The sequence below is a fragment of the Nilaparvata lugens genome, chromosome 2 (assembly GCF_014356525.2).
Source record: "Nilaparvata lugens isolate BPH chromosome 2, ASM1435652v1, whole genome shotgun sequence".
Classification (NCBI taxonomy): domain Eukaryota; kingdom Metazoa; phylum Arthropoda; class Insecta; order Hemiptera; family Delphacidae; genus Nilaparvata; species Nilaparvata lugens.
In genome coordinates this window covers 31,397,627-31,416,952 of record NC_052505.1, presented here as the reverse complement: position 1 = coordinate 31,416,952, position 19,326 = coordinate 31,397,627, and the positions used below count along the sequence as shown (strand labels likewise).

The 19,326-nt window shown below is 34.2% G+C and overlaps 2 protein-coding genes across 4 annotated transcripts in view; one reads left to right on the top strand and one right to left on the bottom strand.

The window, feature by feature from the left end:
* LOC111050585 overlaps window positions 1–7,694 on the top strand; it is a 106,188-nt gene extending 98,494 nt beyond the window's left edge. Inside the window, exons 10-12 of the mRNA XM_039420051.1 lie at window positions 361–442; window positions 1,697–1,924; window positions 2,786–7,694. Coding sequence (XP_039275985.1) covers window positions 361–442; window positions 1,697–1,924; window positions 2,786–6,780 — 4,305 coding nt within the window. The 3' untranslated portion in view covers window positions 6,781–7,694. The remainder of the gene's footprint in view (window positions 1–360; window positions 443–1,696; window positions 1,925–2,785) is intronic.
* An 803-nt stretch (window positions 7,695–8,497) lies between these two features.
* The window catches only part of LOC120349851, a 61,344-nt gene continuing 50,515 nt past the window's right edge, over window positions 8,498–19,326 (bottom strand). The window contains exons 6-7 of one of the 3 annotated variants that reach the window (XM_039421014.1): window positions 10,870–10,962; window positions 8,498–8,758 (exon numbers count right to left, since the gene is read on the bottom strand). In XM_039421014.1, coding sequence (XP_039276948.1) covers window positions 10,903–10,962 — 60 coding nt within the window. In that variant the 3' untranslated portion in view covers window positions 8,498–8,758; window positions 10,870–10,902. Of the gene's footprint in view, window positions 8,759–10,030; window positions 10,963–19,326 lie in introns of those variants that run through there. The other 2 variants (XM_039421011.1, XM_039421012.1) reach the window with 2 other exon arrangements.

Genomic DNA, 19,326 nt, shown 5'->3' with positions numbered 1-19,326 from the left:
TTACAATAAAGTTCAATCATGAAATTTAATTTAAACATCTAAGAGCATAATCCTCTATTTGACGTTCTTGATTCAATAATAATTTAACTGTCTACAGTATTCGCTAATGGTCCTAAGGTTCATTCAATTGATACCGTAATACTCTTCTTTGCCATATTCCATGTTATCAAGAATAAGCTTTCATTAATTCAATTGATGAATTCAATGGTTAATTTATAACACAAAGTATTCCAAATTGGAGCTACCTGTCCGCGAAATGTGGAAAAATGTCACATTATACTTCTCTGAAAGAGTATTACGTTTTTTAGTATTATTTTTTTCAATATTCAATCGATTTATTCTGTAAATTTCTTGTAACAGCTGGCTCAGATTCCGGAAGGACATCAGTCTCCAACTGGAGTTGCTTCAGACATCTACTCTATGAAGAATGGACTCACCAGTGGTAAGCTTTCTTTCTTCATATATTAAACCTAGGCTACTAAGGATAAATGTTGATAAGAAGGATATTCACATCCATTTCCAAGAATATACATTCATAATGGGACTCGAAATAAATCAGTTTCTTCTGATAAAATAATTAATTATAGTATAAGTGAATATTTTTAATTAATAACCTTAATTAGACCTCACGTATGTAATGTGAATTGAACATGATAATAATGTACCGGTATAGAGAAGCACTCACTTCTATGATTAATCTTAATGATGATTACACAATCACTAAATTGAAACATTTTAACTGACTATCTATCCCACTCAATATATTGTTTGTTGAACTTTGGCATATACTCCAGGAAATTTAATAAATTCAAAATTGTAGTAGATACATTTTTTGGAATAAAAATAGTGTGTGAATTAAGTTATCATATTTACATAACCTCTAGACTGTTTATTCCAAATTAAGGTTTAGAGCAGTTTTGGGCGAATGCCTGTTGTTTTTACCTGGATTGTATTTGTATATGAATAAATAAAGAAATTTCCCAAGATTGTCTAAAATTCCTTTCATCATGTCTATATTTACCTTCCTGCAATCTGCAATGTTAGGTTTCATAATTTTTCACAGTTTAAATAATACTGTATTAATAAAATGTACCTACTACTAGTGTTACTGCTAGTGTATTAATATATCGTAGCATTCTATCACTTATTCTCAGTAGCCTACCACTCATTCATCTACCGTATTTCACAGATTTTCTCAAAGGTTATTCGAATGAATCAAATAGTACCCTTTTGTTCAACTTAGTTGTAAACTTCACTCACTAATAAGATTATTTTGATACTCTTGAAAATGAGATACCGTAATGAGTATGATAAGTAATTTGTGTATAGTATTTTGTATGTAATGTGTTTTTAAAAATGAAAGTAGAGTGCACCAGTTCTAAAATTACAAAAATTATCTAACTTTCTTTTATTATTTTAACCATTGTCATTGTTGTTATCTTTATGGAACAAATCAAACAAGATTTTTAATTTTTTTTTATTTAATCTGCATGCATTCATTTTACAAACACGAGATTTAATACAAATATACCTACTAGTGAATACATGCAGTAAAATATGACAATCATAATATACTAATAGCCCGGAATAAGGATCAAAAATGTCATTACTTCCGTATTTTCTCATCTTGTACATATAGATATATAAATACACTAATAGATTAATTTGATTTATTAATTTGTGTTTGAATTGACAGACGACTGCGAACGCCTGTGTCGCGAGGCCGACCAGCTGCTGGGCAAGTGTGACCTTGAGGAGGACCTGGTGATGGCACTGACTCTGTGCCAGGCAGCCGCGGGCAAGGCGCGTGCCGCCATGGATGCGCCCTACAGCAACCCACAGACTGCCACTGCGGCACGCATGAAGCACAACACCTGTGTCATGAAGGCACGCAGCTTGCATCGCAGGCTCGAGGAGCCAAGACGTGAGTAGAATTCCAACATTCAATAACTATAGTTCTCTTAGACATTCCTCAGTTAGGCTACCTACGACGATTTGCAAGTCAGTTGACTTTTGTGAAGACAGAAGATAATACAAGCAAAAATAATCAGAGTCTACTTCTGCACTGATTACACAGCACAAAAAATGTTAATTAATTGACAAATTCAATCTCGTTTAGCAAAGATGGCGGCCATTGCACACTTGTTGTGCAAATGGATTATATATATTGTAGTATACTGTTATAATGTATTACTATTTTTCATTTTCTTATCCACTCTAGAAGTATATTCTTCAACTTGGAAATTTCTATTCCTTTTATGCACTACTTTTTCAAATAAATTTATACAGTAGCCTAATTCATTCTACGACATAGTTATAGTTGGAGTTTGGTTTTCTGGTTAGTCAAATTCACTTGGTGTATCTAAATTTTTACAATAATTTAAACTATTTAGGTGTTAATGATGATACAATTGGAAACGCGTTTTCTATTCCGTCTTAGTCAATAGTTTAAAGTTATATATCAAATTATGAATAATATAAAAATTTGTTGCAAAGTACCTAGGCCTAATATCATTTATTACATTACATGTCATATTTTCATTCATAACAAATGAGCCGTATCATTGATCAATATAAACAATTGATAACTGAAAATTAGACGAATAATTTACAATAGTTCTTGTGTTAATATTGATGTAATTGGACCTCAGTAGAACAATTGATTTTTTATATTGGTTTTTATGGTTGAGTATTGCTCCTTAAATACAATTATCATAAATATTGTGTACTGAATTTGGAAACAGGTCCCAAGTTATTTGAAACAATTTTTTTTCTCTCCTTGCAGATCCTGAAGGCCGGCACAGTCGCGAAGGCAGTGGCTGCAGCGGACGCGGGTCCGGCTCCCACTCCCGCCAGAACAGCAGAGACAAGGGCAGTCACTCGCGGCAGAACAGCCGCGAACTGCTCACCAATCTGTCCATGCAGCAGACTGCCGCGCCACAGTCGAAACCCGCCAAAACCGACTCACCCAACACCACCCCTGACAAGCAATCTTCACCCTCCACACACAAGAACATCGAAATCTACGCCACCCTACCCAAGAACAAGAAAGGGCTACTCTCTCGAGCCACAAAAACCACCCCTAAAAACGTAGTTGAAGACGAGGAGTATCTACTCTACGATCGTCCAGGAAGGAGTCTGTATGCAAACAGAGGTAGTAGTAAAGGTAGTGGCAAGAAAGAGGTTGAGAAACGAGCTAAAAGCGAGGAAAGGAACGTGAAGAACCAGAAAGACAAAGAGTTTGTTTCGAATGCCTTAGCTAAGGAGTCTGCCAAGAATAAGAATGCGAAACAGGAGGACCCAAAACAGGGTAAGAAGCAGCACAAGATTAGAAGAAAATTGTTGATGGGAGGTTTAATCAAACGTAAGAACAGAAGTATGCCGGATTTAAGGGAGGATGAGGTGCCTCCCAAAGGTATAACCAAGGATGATTCTAGTTTGGACAGTAAGTCACCTGAAAAACAACCAACCCTCAGTGGCTATCTGTCTGAGGGACATCTGGAGTTCTCCGGGAATCCCAACCTGGAGAGGAGTAAACTTATGAGAAAAAGTTTCTATGGTAGTAAGATGTTGCATATAGCGAAGGTTCCTCCTCCACCACCGGTTAGGACTACTTCACAGCTGTCGAAATCTGAGAGACCTCCGTTTCCATTGCCGGCGCAAAACAACAATAGGATAGATGATTGGATGCTAGAGGCTCAATCTCTCCCGTATATCCCACCTAGTTATGAGGCGAAAAACAATGTGGAAGCTGTAACTTATGCGAATGGCATGCAGATGTGTAATCAACTGGTGACAACCGCTATGGTACACCAGGAACAGTCTCCACAGAAACCAGTTGAACGAGAGGAGACAACAGCTGATTTGAACTCGTTCCCCCTCCCACCATACCCGTCACCCCTGAACTCTGTGACACACTCACGGCAAGCCAGTGAAGATTTCCCGCCACCACCCACGTTGGATGTACTGCAGAGCAAAGAGATTGAACAGTTCACAAGGTCTAGTCCTGGACCAACACCTGGCAACCTTTTAGCTCAGTTGCAGGAGAAACGTCAGCAAATTTTGTCGTCGGAAGCTGACAGGAGGGCTGAGGAAACATACGAGGCGGCCAGAGCAGTAGGAGGGGAGACATGGCTGAGGGAGCTGCAAGCTAAACAGGCCGCCATTAGAGGGAAACGTAATGTGTCTTCCAGTGATAAGACTACTCACAATCCTAACAACAATCAGTATTCAAGTAGTTCCACTTCGAAACCAGCAGAAATCTCTCCAGTTTACTACCATGAAACAAAGGAACGCTCCAGTCCTGTTACATCTTCACTTCATGAAGGTATGAGTGCCATGCAACAACAGTTATCATCTGTGAAAGATCTAAAATCTCGTTTTGAACAGATCAAGATGAACAAGTTGAATTCGGAGTTGGACAAGTGTCAAAAGTATTCACAAAATGGTGTGGATGAACAACATAATTTTGATGAGATTATCAGTTGTGATGTGACGGATGGACAAGATTTGGATACAAAGGTGAGTAATCTGTCGCTGGGTGATGATCAGAGACGAAAATCGGGGAAAAAGAAGAATGTGACGTTTTGTGAACAGGTGGTTTTGGTAGCGACAGCAGAGGAGGATGAGGTGGACAGTTACATACCAAACCCAATTCTAGAGAGGGTATTGAGGTCGGTTCTGCATAAAGACTCGCCCCAGGAGAATCGTGAGATAGCCGTCCAGTCAGTTGTGCCATTAAAGAGAACCGACTCCTTAAATAGTGGACAGAAATCGCCGTCATGGTCAACAAAAGAGCCCAACAAGACTGATGAGTGCCAGAATAAGTTCTTTGAAGATATCACCAAAGATGTAAAGGTTAATGGTGAGAATAATTCGATTAGGAACTTTATCAATGCAAATTTGAAGAGTATATCTTCCAACAACCAACAACAGAATAGTGATTCTAGGGGGACAGTTGTTGGGAAAGGTTGTATTCAACAACAACAACAATACAACCAGCCACAACAGCAGTATAGTAATCAGCTGCAATCACAACCAATGCATGGTCAACAGAATCATCAACTGCAACAACACAATCAGTTGCAGAATCATCAACAGTTGCCACAACAAAATGTTCTACAAGCACAACATGGTCAACAGCATAATCAGTTACAATCACAACAGATGCATAATCAAATACACAGTCAACAACATAATCAATTTCAATCACAACAGATGCATAATCAATTATCGAGTCAACAGCATAATCAGCTACAATCGCAACATATGCATAGTCAGTTATCAGGTCAGCAGCATAACCAACAACAAATGCATAATCAACATCCTCAACAACATAACCAACTACAGTCACAACAAATGCATAATCAACAAACTATCCAGCAGCATAATCAACATGCTCAACTACAAAGTCAGCAGCATAATCAACTTCAATCACAACAAATGCTTAATCAACAAGCAGGCCAACAGCATAATCAGAATGTTCAATTACAAAGTCAACAGCCTGGTACACAACATAATCAACCGCTCCCACAACAACATATTCAACAACAATACAGTCAACAGCAGTATCAACAGAATGGCCAACAAAAGATTCACCCATCTCCTCTCCTTAATAGGCAACCGACATCTTGTGCTATGAACTACAAGAATCAACAACAGTTTGCTAACCAACAGAGTCCTAGTACAAATCAGTTTGCAAATAGTAGTGGACTACCTAATGGGATGCAGTCCAACTATGCACAGCAGGAGGTTGGCAATCAAGAAATCAATCAACATTCTAATTATTCCGGACAACAACAGTTTGATAATAATCAAGCTCTCCATCCACATCAGAATATCATACACAGGCCGCCTCAGTCACCCCACCATCAGCCCTACCAGTATGTGCACAGTATACACCAACAAATGCACCAACAATCACAAGCGACAACTCAGTACCATCAGATGAACGGTTGTCAACAAACTAAGGCACATAATTCTCCGATCTCAACTCAAAGTGCGTTACATTCTCAGACTGTGGGTTTGCCCCAGCAATCTCCTGTGATGGCGAGGCCCATGCAGAATGCAACACACGGTTGTCATGGTGATCTGAGGAAAATGAACTCGCAACCTATGTTGCAGCCTCAGAATGGGAGCCAGGGTTTGTATGATACAAGTGTTCAGGGGGTGGGTCTAGCTCATCAGCCTCTGAGGCCGACCAACTCTTGTGGCAACATGCAGCAAGAAAATCTGTCGAAACCGGTTTCAACTGGTTTACCGGTGAGGAGCGGACGTCCCCAAGCAATGTACCAACAAGATCTATCGCCGCCTGAGTACCAACACCCCCCACCACCCAAACAAAACCCTGCAAGATCGGAGATCTATCAACGGGTTCCCAACCCCTCTGATCCGACTTATCATCAGCGCTACACGCCTAGCCAACAACCAATCACAAATCAGCTGTCACACACAAATGCATCTCAAATAACGCCACAGAATGGTGGATGTTATTACCAGCAGTATGATACGACTTCAAACGCATCACCCAGTTACAACCAAAACACATCTATGAACTTCCCAGTGGGGACTTCGCAACCTGTGAAATGCCACCCTCCCTACCAACACCCTCCCCCGCCTAAGAATATCCCCGAAAATGGCAAAGTGACCAATAATCTCCCCGCCACAAATCATATGAGGACTACTCCGTGTCATTTGTGCAGAAAGAAGCAAGTGATAGCTCCATCTATATACTGTACAGATTGTGACTTTTACATGTCTAGGTTCAAAGTGAAAAATTAGAATCTAAACATTTGCAAACTTACAAAATATTTTCAAATGTACCGTCCATACATTGTACCCATTAACACATTTTCTTAGTGAGAATAAAGTTTGAAGTGAAAAATTAAGTGAAATCTTGGAGATACAAGATAGGAATTCACAACTTGCCAGATTGGTAAGTTTGATTTTAATCAAATTTGAATTATTTTATTAATAAGTACCTGATTAGTTAGTAAGTTGGAAATTAGTAAGATGTTGATGTGAGGTGTTCATTGTAGTTCGCTCTATAGATGCAGCAGCGTGTAGTTTAGGAATGATTTATGTGAATTGTAAAGTAATGAATTGCTTTTGCAAATTTTAAGATTTTTCGTGTGGGAATTGAAAGTAGTGACGTATTATTGCATGGCTCTATTATGAAGTAAGTCTCTACTCATGTGAAAGTTGTAGATTTTGATGAGAAAAAAATCTTGTTGAAAATGTATTATTCTGTAGTATTGTATAGTACTACTGTACAATATGAAAGGTACAGTTAAATCCTATATTACGAAATAGTATTATTTTATTATTAATTTACTGTACAGTATTCTCTTATTCTGTATAATATCATACAATATTGTATCATAGGGGCATTTATCTACTATGAATGTTGTAGAAAACATTTGTTTTTGTATAAATTACTTAGGACTACTACTTTTTTTGTTGTAAATTTTAATAAGATCAAATCTCCTTGAAGGTGTATTTCTGTATTATATTTTCATTATATTCACTTTGGAAGTGTAATTGTGATTTCAGATTGATTTTTGAGAATATGACCGTAGACCGTCGCTACATTTATTGGGGAAAATTCTTGGACAAGTTTAAGATCTCAGATTTAATTGTTAGTTTTTGTTTTGGAGAAAGATATTGGAAATATTATTGAATGTTACATTTGTAAATTCTATAACTATATTGATTAGTATGAGCTTGAGGGCGATGTACTTTGTTTTAAAAGTATGGCAGACCCGCTTTTAATAAAATAATATTGAATATTTATGTGTTTACTTTTACCCTTACCATAGACATGTAGTACAAGTTAGTAGTGTGTGAGTTAGATTCACTTGAAACTGTCAGAATTGGTTGAATGAGAAGTATTAGGTATTATAAGGGAATTTGGTAGTTCAAAGTGGACCTTTCTAATCTAAATCTAACAGCTAGGTTATAGCTATATTAATTATTCTGAAGAGAGAACAAATTGCACAGAGCCATTTAAGATACCACCATAAAATGAAAAACTATAAAGTATAAAGGTAGGCTCAGATTCAGAAATTGAATTGAAATAATAGAAACGAGTCGTACCGTACTGTACACACAGAAGACAGACCTATTGAGACAGTTTGACAAGATCATAATCATGATGATTTTCAGTTATGACCTGATGTTCGCAATGCTAAATGATATCTAAAAAATAAAAAAATCAGTTTCTGATAGAAGGCATGGAGCCTATTGAGACAGTTTGACAAGATCATAATCATGATGATTTTCAATTATGACCTGATGTTCGCAATGCTAAAATTATATCTAAAAAATAAAAAATCAGTTTCTGATAGAAGGCATGGAGCCTTTACTTCTATCCATTACAGTTTGTTCGCCTATTATCAAATAAATTTGGTTATAGTTCGGTTCATCTGTCAAGGTCTATTCCTGAAACTTAGTTTAGGTACTTCCAAAATATCAAATATACCGACTTCAAATTGTTTCAAGCATTCATTTATTAATTTTGAAAGGATATCAAAATACAATCAAGTAAACTGGACCTGGTGTTTACTAGAGTTTTTTAATGATATAGCAAAACAAACTAGTTTTTGTTTGGTTAACAGCCGTTGGGCTGGTTGGCGGCAACTCATCTCGATGCCTCTCTGTCATCCGCCATCCTTTTGAGGTCTCTGGCACATCTCAGATACTTCTTCAGTTGTTCTATATACTCCATTCTTGACCTTCCTCGCGCATTCCTTCCCTCAAACTAATAAGACATTTCATTTTCAATAAATAAGATGAAAATTCATGGTGAAATAAATGGCTCTGAAAATTTCAAGCCGGATTTTGAATATGGTTATTCACGACAGCATCTTCTACTTTACATGACAAACAAAATTCAAAAAATTAACGGATTCTTACAAACCAAAGGCTATGAACTATAATTTCGCCTGAATTGGTTTTTTCAAATTATATTTGGCCAAGAGGCTGGTTCACCAGTGGGACACCAGAGAGAGCAACCATAGGCTGCCGTGCGTAAAGCACTGTGGGACACCACAGTGAGACAACCGGATTGGTGTCTGGTTTGGCCACCTTGATAAATTATAATGACGAGTGCAATTAGAACTGATGCTGATAGTTGATCACATCCAGTGCGTTGGTCAACGAAATTGACTCACTCCTTCGTCCTTTTTGAGGCTATTACAGGAGCAGGATAACATTATTAAAAGTGAATTACAAAAAGTATGTTGTAACTCATTTACTAATCACAAATCAGCTGTCAGCTGAATTAATAATTGCATGTAATTATTATAAATTGAATGCAACTTGAACTTTAAGTTCCCACTATTGAAACCTTGGACCATTTATAGAACTATAGTTTCTGGTCTAAGATTGAAACTAATAGATCAGCTGACAGAATATAATTGACATTTTTAGAAAGTTCTCCAGCCCGGGGGGCTCATAAGGTTTACTCATTTACAGTGGTAAATGCTTAGAATCTTCCCCACCTTTTGCTGATATTACAGTTTGCTACAATGTTAGTACAGTACTAGAGGCCGCAAGGTAAACCATATGACACTCAACCGAAATTATTGGTTTGTGGTAGCCCAAGTACAATGAGCCATTCAGGCGCAGATATAACATCAGGTCATCAATCTCGGATGTTTGAAGTTTTGGTGAGACGCCGGACATTAGTTCTTATGACACTCGTCATTACATTAGGGGTGTCTACAATCCAGCAGGTGTCTCACTGTGGTGTCCATCTTGCTTTACGCACGGCAGCCTATGGTTTCTCTCTCTCTCTGGTGACCCAGCCCGGTGGCCTAGTATAATACAAGCCATAAATTTTCAGAAGTAGTGACCGCTGAAAGCTAGAGGCTTATAACTACACTGTTATTCAGCTGAAATAATATTTTTGTCAAGTTCAATATAACTATACCTTATAAATATTAACTATTTAGATGAGTGCTACTCGTATTTATGTGAAAATTAAAAAAATCAATGTGTACGGTACCTTTTTATCAAAACTTTATTTTATTACTCACGACTTCTCTCGACATATTAATGCCATTTTCAAGTGAGTGATTTACTGTATACTTTGATTTTACATTTTCATACAAATACCCTGTTTATTGTGTAACAAAGGATTTTATTCTTGTCTGAGTACTAAACCACTATTGCAAAGTATATACAGTCATAGTTTACTAATACTAATAGATTTCTTTGGATGATCTGATATTGCGTAACCCAATTTAGCGCTCTATCTGATCCATTACTTTCTGAATCTTGATTCATCTCAAAGGGTGAACATACAAAGAAAGTGAAAGAAATATTGAGCTGTTTTCATAGTTTTCACCATCTTTGTATATTGAATTCCTATCAATAATAGTCAAGAGCAAGAATATTTTTTCAAAGACTACGCTATTTTCTAAGTCTCTGTTACGGTACTTCATGAGAAGGTAGAGTGAGATTCACTTAAAACTGTCAGCATTGTTTTTATGGGAAGCATTGTTACTTTTTTCAAGACTACTAACTGTATATGAAACCAAAAGTTTTATAGGAGTGAAAAATTTTGAACTATCGCAGACAAATAGTCCTAGTACTCTTATTCAAAAGATGATTATTTCTATTATTTTGAATTACTGCAACACTATGTTCTTCATGTTCTCAAAACTGCAATATGAAAATCGTTTAGGTAGGTTATTTGTTTATTCATCACAATATTCAATAACTCAATTAGAGATACATAAATCAAGCATTGAATTTGTTTTCAATTTAGGATTAAATTAATTGATTATATTTACGTTAGAAAGTTGCAGGAAACAATAAAATACCAAAAGTAACTTATAATCTTATTAGGCCTATACCATATCTTACGTCTCTTATTTCTTATTTGCTTGTATCCCATTATTAATCGCTCGATTTCACAGAATAAATTATATTTCCATAGGAAAATGCTGCCTTTATAATCTGAAAAAAATAAATTTGAGTCATTAATAAATTTTAAATGCGAGTTGAGTAATCAAATCAAGATCAAGTTACCGTATCTTATAATTCAAAATTCATTGTGGTACGTTTATGGTACTCTTAGAAAAGACAATACGAAAACTGTATTGCTTGTACCATCATAATTTAACTAATAATAGCTGTGCTATTAGCTTGTACAAAAATATTATAAGAAAAAAATGTATATACGGTACCGTACTAAAGATTACACGTACGGTACTGTTATCTTTTACTACGGTACCCTACAGATTAATATTTACTAGATCATCCTCTAATGATCTAAATGATCTAATAACATATATTTAAAATACTAAAACGGTATTGTATTTTCTAAGAATACAAAACGTACTCTTGTGTATTGAATATTATCACAGATATGAGAATTTATGTTGAATTTAATTCATGTTTTCAAAGACAAGTCCATCCAGTTGGAGTAGCCGTAGCAGTTAAAATAATATTTCTCCTTCTATTGTAATAGCCTACATACATTGATGATCCATATACCCAGAATATCCAAGAGCATCTAGACATAAACGACTCATGTTTGTTATGAGCTTGTACCAAAATATTATAAGAAAGAAGAAAAATTAAATAGGCCTACTAGTTTTCTTGTACTCTATAATCTTACTAAAGATCATCATTTACCAAATCACCGTTTAATAATCTATTTTAAATTTAATCACTGAATAATTAAAATGAAATGAAACGTCTTATTGGCAGAAATAAAAAAATACAACATCTTAGGAATAGGCCTACATAATAAAAGCAATACAACTTTCACAACATGGGAAAATACTATTACAAAATAAAATGAACTGCCAACCTTATTCTCGAGGTACTAGACCTGTTTGAAATGACCCATGACATAGCCATCTCTAATACATGTATTACAGGTGGCTATGACCATGGTAATATATAAAATTAATTACAAAACTCGCGCTAAAAAGTAGTTACTGGTCAGTTCAATAATTGAATATTTTTCCTTACAGTTGTGTTGTGAGTGATGTTGTGATACTTCAGTGTTTTCAGTGAAAACACATTAGTGTTTTCAATTGAATATTTTATTCAATTATTATTAATTATGTTCATGTTCTATTTAATTGAGATCAACTATCTTTTAAATTTTGTAAATTTTCTGTTTTATTAACTTGTTTTTAACTATATTTAGATTCACTTCAGACTGTCAGGTGTCTGAATTGTTTGAATGGGGAAAAAGGATGTTATATTTTAATATATTATGCCTTTAATACGGTAGTTAGTACCGTACCAGAATTTAAAAAGCACATGAGAAATTGTAGGATTTATTAAGGTATATAGTGCCATTAGTATTTATTCATTCATACAAAATCACTCAAGATCATAATGTCATTATTGTATATTTATCTTGAAACTTGTATCAATTTTCTCAGCCTACTCCAGAGACATTCTCTATAATATTGTGCTGTGACGAAAAAATATGCTCTTTTTGAGGAATGCTGACAGTTAGAAGTGAATTTCTATAAATCAATGAAATTAGTTGTTTTAAAAATTGGAAGGTGACTTTAACGGTTGATGATGTGTCCTGAAGCCCTGCTCCCAATGAATTTCTGCTCTGCTAAGAAGAAAATAATTAATAATAACAATCATTGTTTTTTATTGGTGTTTTAAGACATTTTCAATCTCCCAAATGGTATTATCTTAACCAATGGTATTTATCTTTCATTAGTATACCAACATGTGTAGCACCTCCCAGTGCCGTATCCAGGGGGGGGGATATGGGGATGTATTCCCCCCCCCCCGAAACAGAAAATGATTTTTTTGTGGCTGGATCAGCCACAAAAATTAGCATCTAATATCATTTTATTTTCGTTATATTGCACTATGTAAGTCGGGAAATATATATAAGGGATGAGAGAATAGCACTGCAATAGCAATGATAATAATAATGAGCTATTTTATTATAGACAGTGACGAGTGGTCTAGTGCGTAGGTACTAGATAGCAAAGGATAGAGAAACTACAGATAGCACTTCAAAGTTAGATAACTTTTTACCATCTATTACTATAAAGAAATTCAATATAGCTTATATATTGCTCTAAGCCCATAAAGTTGGTTGAAATAGTGCTTTATTGGAGCCAAAATTTGAGCATTCTCTCTTGTTATCAGAATAATAATGAGTAGGCCTTCTACAATATCACTTTTTTTAACAATTGAATGACAAATAGAATTCAACTCCATTCCATTCTATTTGTTATTTAATCAAAAACCAATAGGTCTATGAAATTTTCAAGGGAAAATCGACCTACCTACTGATCACCAAAAAAAATTGAATGGAATTTTTGTTTTCAAGTGGAAATTGTGTAAAATCGCACCATATTGAAGGTATATTTATACCCCCCTTTGGTTTGGTGTATTCCATACCCCCCACACCCCCCGGTGCCCCCCTCAAAGTTCAAGTGCTTTCTACTCCAATGTTATGATGTCCCCCCCCAAATTTTTTTGTTGCTACACCACTGAGCACCTCCATTATTCAAAAACCAATGATTTTCTCTTCCTGCCCAGCAGAGCAGAAATTCGTTGGAGACGAGAACTTGAAGAGAGTTCAATCAGTGAGAAAGAAAAACTTGCATTTCAATTTCAGATTGAAACTTGTAGGTACCAATTTATAATCCATATATTGACTAAAAACGATATACCATACTTACACATACACTGAGAACAAATAGACTTTTGGCTTTTCAATCAATCCAATGACAAAGGTGCTATACATTAAAAAACAATATTATTTTGTTATAGGCATATTTCAATATTATGTACCGGTAATTATTGTAATATTCAATATCGCAATAGTATATTATTTTCATCTAGCACATAAATTGTTTTCTACCTTGAAATATTATAAGCATATAACTAACTTATTATTTTTTTCAATCAAAACCAATAGAGTACACGGTACAAGATTGTTTACTACATTTAACAACAGAGGAAGAAAAAGCATAAAGAAACCGTAATTTTGAAAACATCAAAATCAGAATATTGAATACACATGCTTTTATTAGACATCACACACACTCACTAACTTGACAGTGAGATTCACTTAAAAGTTCAAAAATTATTTGTTGAATAGGAATAGGATACGTAAAACGTAGTAAGTACGTAGTACGTTCTGTCAGAGAAAAGTTATACAAATAAGATTCTATATTTTATGGTTCTGTATAGGAATAATCAGCATTTCTTGATTAGAAAGCATTGATATCATTTTTATAAGAATGCTGACATTTGAAAGAAGAATCCATCTATGATACACTTACTAATCTGACAACTAAAATTTGATACCTAGGTAGCCTACTCCACCAGTACATAGCACATGGCTTATATAGAGTTGTAGCATAGAGAAAATATAGCATAAGTTATGCTATCTTTTATCTATGGTAGTAGGTCAATTTCATAATTTTTCAATTGTCATAAGTAGGTGGAATTGCTAAATTTCCTTATTTTAATAACCGATCTTAGTAGATACCCAATTCTAGTAAACGATCAATTTTATAATTTTTATCACAATAAGTAGCTTGTCATAAGTAGGTGGAGTAGGTTAATTTCCTTATTCTAGTACCTTAGCATAATATAAAAATCTTCTCTACTGTCATTATCATGCATTAGACCTGAGTCTTCAGTGTAGAGTGTAAATTTCCGTTCATTCATTTTTTTCATAAATTTAGGTTATTAGAAGAAAGTATATTTATTTATCTAATACAAGAAAATTACATTTGTTGGAAATTAAATAAATAAATAAATAAATACTGAACTGTTACGACTCACCTGGTTAACTATTTTCTGTCCATTATGATAACAGAATAGTATGATTAAGTTTACAAATACACAAGAAACAGCATAGTTTGCCATAATTTTCATATTACTAGCCTGGAAAAGAAAGCATTAAAACTCAAATCAAAAATAGAAATTATATCTATTGCAATGAACAAAAAATATAGAAAAAACATGCTAGAATTACAAATAAATTTAGGCTATTAATATTATTCAAATATGTGAATCTATTTCTGAATTTAACAAAACTTTTTTCGATAATCTTATCTGATAAAATTAGTGGCAAACTTATTTTTCTAAAGATTACGTCCTAAGGACTCCAGTTATGGAGTATAAGACAAGTCAGGTCAATAATTTTATATACCCAATACATAATTAACACCAAGTAAATCAAATCTTGTCTTGTTTTGAAAGGAACTCTTGTACACTATTAATACTCTATCAACTAAATATTCTTTCAAATGTTTTTTGAAGATCTTTAAATCATCATTAGGCCTACTTTTAAGGGGTTGTGGTAACCTGTTATAGAATTTCCTTCCAATATAATATAATCTGTTTTTTGTTCAAATAATGTAGGTACTATTGTGAGTCATTATATGATAATCAGCTCTGTTTCGTATATATTTGAATTTTGGTCCACTCCACTCGTTTTTACATACATTATAACTTCATAAATATACAAATATGGTACAGTCAAAAAGCCAGGTTTTTTTAAAGAAAGGCCTACAAGAATCTAACCTATTTACTTTCTCTATACACTTGAGTGCCTTCTTTTGAATCTTAAACACTCTGTCCAAATTTTGTTAAGATGAATTACCCCATACTAAAATAGCATACCTAATATGTGATAGTGAGACATTGTGATAAGACCATGATAAGCAGTTAACAGTATTTTTTTTATCATTCAACCTAGCAGGCCACCGCAAGACAAAAATATCCCAGATGAAATCTTATTAGGCTACATATCTTCTCAATGTAAGGATGACATGCTAACATTCTTCTAACATTTTACTTGAGACCCCATCCAATCCAATTGTTTCTTCAATATTCAAATTGTTGATTATTTTTCACAACTCATCTTTTGATACTGAATAAACTTAAATAACATTTCAACTGGCTCAGCGATAACTTTAGCTGAAATACCGGTATTAGTATTTAACGTATTTTGAAGATTATCTGCAACCTGTTGATAATATTCATTGAAAAAGTTACAAATGTCTACACAATTATCTGTATAATTCCCTTGTTTATCAATTATTATTCTAGGGACACTAGTAAATGTATCTTTTTGAACTTCTCTCCTATTCTCATCGATTAGGCTACCTCCCATACTGCAGAGTTGAAAATATACTGGCAAATACACTGGCATGTGTGGAACTTGTCCGCGGGAAATGAATCAAAGATTGCGGGTTCCAGACCTATCAATCTTTTTTTTTAAACTCTTATTAAGAATTATCCAGAATTTAAACTCTTATTAAGATTATATCCACGTTATTTTGACAAAATAATAATTTATATAATTATTACATTTTTAGCTTGCATTTTTTACAAGGATTACGGTACAACACAAAATTTGCCCCAGTGCACGGGCTACCTGCTAGCATGGACTACCCCAGCATGGACTACCTGCTAGCTCATAATAAATTTGCGAGTATAAACGAGATATAGCCTAAACTGTGATACCAAAGTGAAAAAAAATAGGAACTTCAACTGGTGATACTCAAGTTTTAAAAATTTTTAATGGGTACTAAGGGCAGTGTAGAGATCTCCATTATACTATTTTATTGAATTTAAAAATATGATATATAATAGGTGCGGTAATATGAAAATACCTCCATCATTGTGTAGATACTTATGACAGTGTCAACAATTACGGGAAAAGTTATAGCAAGAGTGCCAAAAGCCGTGTAATCAGCACAATACTTGAAGTTTCTAGAAAATTAAGAGAAAACCTTCATCAATTCTTGAAAAATTCCAGTTCTATAATTTACTATAAATGTATTATAGTATAAGTACAATGTACTTTATAAATGTAATTCATTATCCACTACATATATGTACTACCGTATTAGCAAAAAAGAAGAATTATTTTCTAAAATGAATGAAATTGTATAATTACATCCCCAGGGTCTGAGTATTTTAGTTTATTTATTCATCTATTGTATTTATTTTTTACAAAAAAGTACAGATCGGGAGAGAAAAACTAAGGATACCTTGTGATATTTCTCTCCCAAATTTAGATAACATTAAAACGACCGAAATAGAATAATAATAATAATAATAATAATATATTGACTCAATTTTTCTCTTCCTCAATGAAATACTCGCATAAATTGGTATATTTCTATCACGATATTGCATTAAGACTAGAATGTTTTTGTATGAGTACAGTACCGTAACGAAATTTCACATTCTTGGAAATAAAATTAAGTAGTAATTAGTAGTAGACCATAAAATTCTGAACAAAATCCATTGATATATTTATACTGGTACGGTACTTGCATCAAAACTGACTCAAACTGTCAACTGGAAATGATAATTACTCTTTTCTCCTTAAGAACTGAGTGCAAATGCACTTAATTCACTTTTATCCTGATTATTTCACCTATTGTCAATGATTTGCTACCAGCAAAAACGGAATTCATTGGTTTCCATAGTCAATAGTTCAATAATAAAGAATTATTCGAGAAACATATTCCGATTTCAAATCATATAACAGTAGATACTAACTTTTATAATATTTTTGTAACTTTTAGACGTGTTTGAAGGCTCTGGGCCTCATCTTTATTATATAAGGAGAACTTTGATGCATCTTTTTTCAGTATCAAGGCCTAAATTATTTCATGTTTTTGCTAAAGATTTGGCCCAATGCAGGCTAGACTCATGCTTACAGCATGTAGATAGTATTCCTTCTGTTATAAAAGTAGAATTTGATGGCCTGCTCAACATCTAATTAGTAGGTATTGAATAATTGACGACAAAAACATGAATAAACAATGAACTTTTCATTTTTGAAAGTGAATTAGTAGGTGATTACTAAGTAAGTACGGTAGGCCTACTGTTGAAAACGTAATTTGAACCGTGTGACAAATTTGATGTTTGACCAACAACTCAATTTGATTTCATTTTTTCAAGAAATTATTTTGAATTGCTTTAAAAATCTCACCTGTTGAGCTTCTGATGGCACTGAACCAGGAGCGCCATATAATTCCTCAAATCACTCATCAAATCCGGTCTTTTTTCCTCATTCAGGTCCAAATTTCGCACTCCAAAACTCTCTGACATTTCCTCAATTAACAGATAAATAGTTTCGAAATCGGCGAGCACTCTTTCTGTAGCCAGACAAGTCGACAACATAAAGCAAAATGCTTCGGAAAGAGAGAACGAAAAAACATAGATGTGAAACATTTCTAGCATCAGGAAAACATAGAAAGAGTCGTAACCTGGTGGACACCAGTAGTTGTAAGGGGTGGGCCAAGTTTTTTCAGAACTACTTTTCTCTTCAAATAGTTGATTGAAAGCGTTTCTGCCTATGTAAGCAAAATACAGCCCTGTTGTAGCAGTTTTTATATTCTGGTACAACCTATCCATATCCTTACGTTTCTTTTCGTAGTTGGAATAGATTTTGCCCCACCTTCTCTTCCGGTCAGACACGAATAGTATCCGGCAATCCTCCAGGAGCTCTCCTCCAATCATATCAATTATTTTCTGAGTAGCTTCCTCTGGCCTAAAAGCTCGCAGTATTATACAGGTAAGAATGCATATCCCGATAAAAATCTCAGCTACGGCTTTGAGACGTTTTTCAGTGTTATTTTGCTCGTATAGTACCACCATGAAGAGGTTCGATATTAGCATGATGAATGGTATTGCTATGGTGAGAAGTGGTAGAGAGTTGGATGGTTTGTCATAGTGGACGTGGTGTGTGAACTTCTGCAGGAAACGTGTGCTTTCCATTTGCACCTCTGAAAAGTTACAACATCTTTTCAGTTTTTTCAAGAAAAATATTTGAAAATACAGGAACAAGCTATAATTATTTTCAAATACTCCATATTTTGTTCATACATATTTTTATTTTTCAACAAAACTTGATTAGCCTACATTTTTTTATTCTTTTAATGGAAATTTTTCTTATATCAGTACGGTAACTAATAGGCCGAAGTTGTTGAATACATACCACTGGAAATTACCCTCACTCTATAACCTACTACCTTCAATGTAAAATACATGACTATGTAAATACAAATTTATACAGTATAAATTTAATATTTATATTTATTCTTCAACTAATTCTATTTCAAATTTGTATCTTCATGGATGATAGTTTTCCATTGAAAGTTTTTAGTTCAAACTATTAATTCAACAAGAAACAGACAATGAATCTAAAACAACCTAATTTCTTTCATAATTCATCAATAATAATTATTGATCCACTATATTCTAAATTGAACTAATAGTCTTATATATAATAAATAATCATATCAATACTGTATCCTAATCCTCCATTCTTCATTTTATTTTATTCCC